The 3,922-nt window shown below is 41.4% G+C and overlaps 1 protein-coding gene across 1 annotated transcript; it reads right to left on the bottom strand.

Annotated features, from left to right (window-relative positions):
• Positions 1-789: 789 nt before the first annotated feature.
• Positions 790-1,563, bottom strand: LOC132149719 (SLAM family member 9-like). Its single transcript, XM_059559129.1, has one exon. It carries the CDS (start codon positions 1,482-1,484, stop codon positions 870-872), a length of 615 nt encoding a protein of 204 aa, XP_059415112.1. The 5' UTR covers positions 1,485-1,563; the 3' UTR covers positions 790-869.
• Positions 1,564-3,922: the final 2,359 nt, after the last annotated feature.

Genomic DNA, 3,922 nt, shown 5'->3' on the forward strand with positions numbered 1-3,922 from the left:
TCTCGCTCTGCTGCCTTTCGGCAGACGGAGCAGCTATTTGTCTCGTTCGGTGGGCGTTCCAAGGGAATGGCTGTTTCGAGACAGACTCTATCCAGATGGATAGTTGACGCCATAGCGTTAGCTTACGCTTCCAGGGGCCTTCAGTGCCCGTTGGGCGTCAGAGCACACTCCACAAGAGGCATCGCCTCGTCGTGGGCGTGGTCTACTGGGATCTCCTTGCAGGATATATGTATGGCGGCAGGTTGGGCCTCGCCGTCTACATTTATCAGGTTCTATAACCTGGAGGTTCCCGCGAAGCGCCCTTATTGGTCTGATGTTGCATCAGCCCGCGCTCGATAGGCTGTGCAGTTGCCGCAGAACAAGCCAATGAGCGAACGAGCCGTCTCGCCTATGGCTGTGTACTGCTGCAAATGCGCTTTACAAAAATACAAAATTAAGGATAATTTTTTGCTTCAGTATTTCGTGAAAAGAGACTTTTCCCGTAGCGTCTTAGCTAAGACGCAGTACTCGTTCGCTCTTCTAGAGAGAACCGAGGTTACGTTTAGTAACCGAGTACGTTTTTGCTGTTGTTGGTTTACACAACACTGAATCAGTTCTGTCTTCACCCTGTGTCTCGACTGCATTAACAAAAATCACATGTGCATTAAAATGACAAAGTATCATTATTAATGGAAATGAACTGGGTTTAAAATGATAAATATGTGTGCACATTAGTTGCTTGCTCCCCTGACCTGTTTTTCTACATTTATTGCAGATGCAGCAGATCACGACTGCAGCTATGATCAACAGAGATCCAGCCGCGATAAGCACAACGTACAGTAAAGGAAGGCCCTGATCTGTAACAGACTAAAGGACTCAATCTTTCTGATCTACAGCAGACCTGAAACATAAGAGTAAATCAATGTTAATATCCCCATACCTGCAGATGTGTGACAGAGTCGACTGATGTCCAGATGTTGAGTCTGGTGGCTGATGGGATTGTTGAGCACACAGCTGTAGCTGTTTTTATCCTGATCTTCCAGCTCCAGAGGAAGAGAGAGACTGATGCTGAGATCAGACACACTGATGCTGGACAATAAACTGGTTCCTTCGTACCAGGAGAGAGTCACATGACTCACATTCACGACTGAACACACCAGTGAACATGATGAAGATGATGATGATGAGTTTCTGCTGATGACAGGAACAGGCAGAACACCATACACACTGAGACTGAAAGTCTTGATCGTACGTTTGATGTCTAGTTTATAATGTCCAGCGTGTTCAGTTCTGGTGTTTGTGATGGTCAGAGATCCAGTTTGATCGTCCAGCTTCAGTCTGTCTCTGAATCTCCCATCAAGAACATCATCAAATACAGTCATGCTGTCAGCCAGGACATGGATTTCAGCTATTAGAGTGTTTTCAGGTCCAAACGTCCACAGAATCAGATCATCATCCATCATTTCAGTAAGATCAGAGTCTAGAGTGACTAAATATCCCTCCATCACTGACTGATTTCCATTAGTTTTAGCAGGAAACACACCTGAAGAACATGAACAGGAACATTAGGACCACTGTCGTTTCAAACCAGGGTCAGGTGGACAGATTGGACACCGGGATAAGACTAGACTGGACATAAAGACACACACCTGAACTTATAAAGCTTCCAAAAAGATATTTTTTTTTTTTTTTTTTTTTTGAAACAATGCCTTAAAAGAACCAGATTTGGTTCCTCAAAGAACCTTCCATTAAAAAGTTCTTCAAAGAACGATATGTTTCTTAGTGTGAAGAACGTCTATTAAGAGCCTTTATGTTTAAGAGTGTAATACCTTTAGCTCCATCTAGACATATCGCACATCTGAGATGAAATTGTGCACTTAGTCTAAGCTGGGTGTGAACTGAAAAGTTTCATCTGGTTTGTACAAGATTACTTTCTCATCCGTGAGTTAATTGTGAATTAATCATTATGGACATAAAATGTAATGTTTATGGTGAATTTGCCCAGGATAAGTGATAAAGAGCAATTGTTAGAGAGATGACTATTTGCATTTGTTTGTTCAGCAACTATCTTTGATATTAATATATTAAAAAATAAACACACAAACAAAAAGAACAGTGTTTTGAAAAGCGCTTTCTGAGCCCTGCTAAGTGCAATGTCAGATGGCAGCAGCTCAAACAGAACAAAACCAGCGTGTGAAACATCTTTCCTCGTTCAGTGTCTGATCTAAAATGACTGTGGACTGATCTGGTATGAGTCCCCCACAACAGAGTTTGACCCTCGTGTAGTTCACAACGAAACACACTTCATACGTCCTGTACTTACATCAAAACAATCTTCTGCCTCTAATTAAGACTCATGTAACACTGATCATGTTGTTGATCTTTCAGAATGTTGTTAATAAATCATGGTTAAAAAAGAAACTAAAAGTTCAAGTTATCTACCATCTGACATTGGCAGAGTTACTGAGGTGTGACTCTAGCAGCTCATCTGAATCAAACCGAAACCTTCTGTGGTCACTTTTCTTCAGAAACACGGTTTGATCTGTGCTCAGTTTGTAGGTCAAGGGTTTCTTGCTGACTTCCTGTCTAGATAAAATGTTTTACAGTTAAATAAAGTACTGAATCCTTCTGACATCGACTCAGAAAACACTTTTTATTAGTAAATAATTCAGATATCTCCTTTCTGTTTTCCCATGACAGATTCATTGCAATTACATTTGCCAGTGCTTTTTAAGGCTACTGTGTTTATCTGAATGGAGAACTGTTGAGCTGCTGCTGCGGGACACTAAACTCTGTTCAGTCGCTCATGACAGCCACAGCAGCACAGTCTTGTGCTGTTTCCACCAGCATCACTGACTGATGGATGTGTAAAATATAAAAATAAAGAGAAGCCTACAGCAGGCTTGAGGGCCGGCCCGTGTCTGACCTCTGAGTGAAAATTGGCCCAAAGCCCGGCCCGAGGGGCGTAAAAAATTTGTGGCCCACAGCTGAAATGCAGGGCTCTAGTTCGGCTGCATCAAAAATACGTTTCTCCATTATTAGGAGAATAAGAAACTGGCTCTGATCTAGCACACACAGAATGATTTGATTGAAAATTTGTCAGAAGAGATGAAAAAATAATAGTGGTCATCTACGCAATTCGAAAAAGAGGCAGCTTTTCTGCATTGTTTTTTTTTAACTCTTTGTACAGCACTTATTGTTCATTCTAAATGTATTTTTAATGTAGAATATGTGTTACATAAATACATGAAATGTAGAACATGTCAAAAAGTGCTCTTGGCTTGTCTGCCACACATTAAAGTGAAACTCCGCCTATGGTTTCCATTCTTCTGTAGATGATAGTGTGTTCATCTGGAAGACTGCAGAAGAGACTTTACTGATCCAGTTCTTGAACACTCACATACTCATGCATTAAGAAGACAATCACATACTCAGATGAACCTGAATGAGAGCAGGATTGAAGGTCAGGAGTGTTGATTACCACCACATTTCTCTTCAAAACAATCCCATCATGCCTATCTAACTAATTCAGGGAGGATAGTGACCCTCAGAAGGTCTTTCGTCCCAGGATTGTGTTTCCACAGAGGGCTTTAACATCTGCGTGTGACCCCAGCATCACTATTCTCAGCTCTTCTTAACTCACTTTGTGTCTTCAGACAGTCCTAATATCAGTCCTGACAGGGGAGTTTGAATGAGAATGCATGTGTTGATAGTAATGCATTGCTGAAAATGTGAGCACAAGGCAGTGCCAAAAGAAGGAGCCTATTTATACTATGTTACGATATTTTACATGTGGCATTGATCAATCATATAGATACACATTTGATCGATGTGTGGATGTTTTAGGCCACCATTGTTGTTTGTGTGGAAATACATCCTGCTTGATGACATCAAATGTTTTAGTCCCATTCTCTTAATGCTACAACACGATAAACATGTAACG

Source organism: Carassius carassius, chromosome 9, assembly GCF_963082965.1.
Source record: "Carassius carassius chromosome 9, fCarCar2.1, whole genome shotgun sequence".
Taxonomy (NCBI): Eukaryota; Metazoa; Chordata; class Actinopteri; order Cypriniformes; family Cyprinidae; genus Carassius; species Carassius carassius.

Excerpts from the sequence above, each read along its gene's own strand:
- LOC132149719 (XM_059559129.1), bottom strand. The coding sequence starts at position 1,484 with ATGGAGGGATATTTAGTCACTCTAGACTCTGATCTTACTGAAATGATG.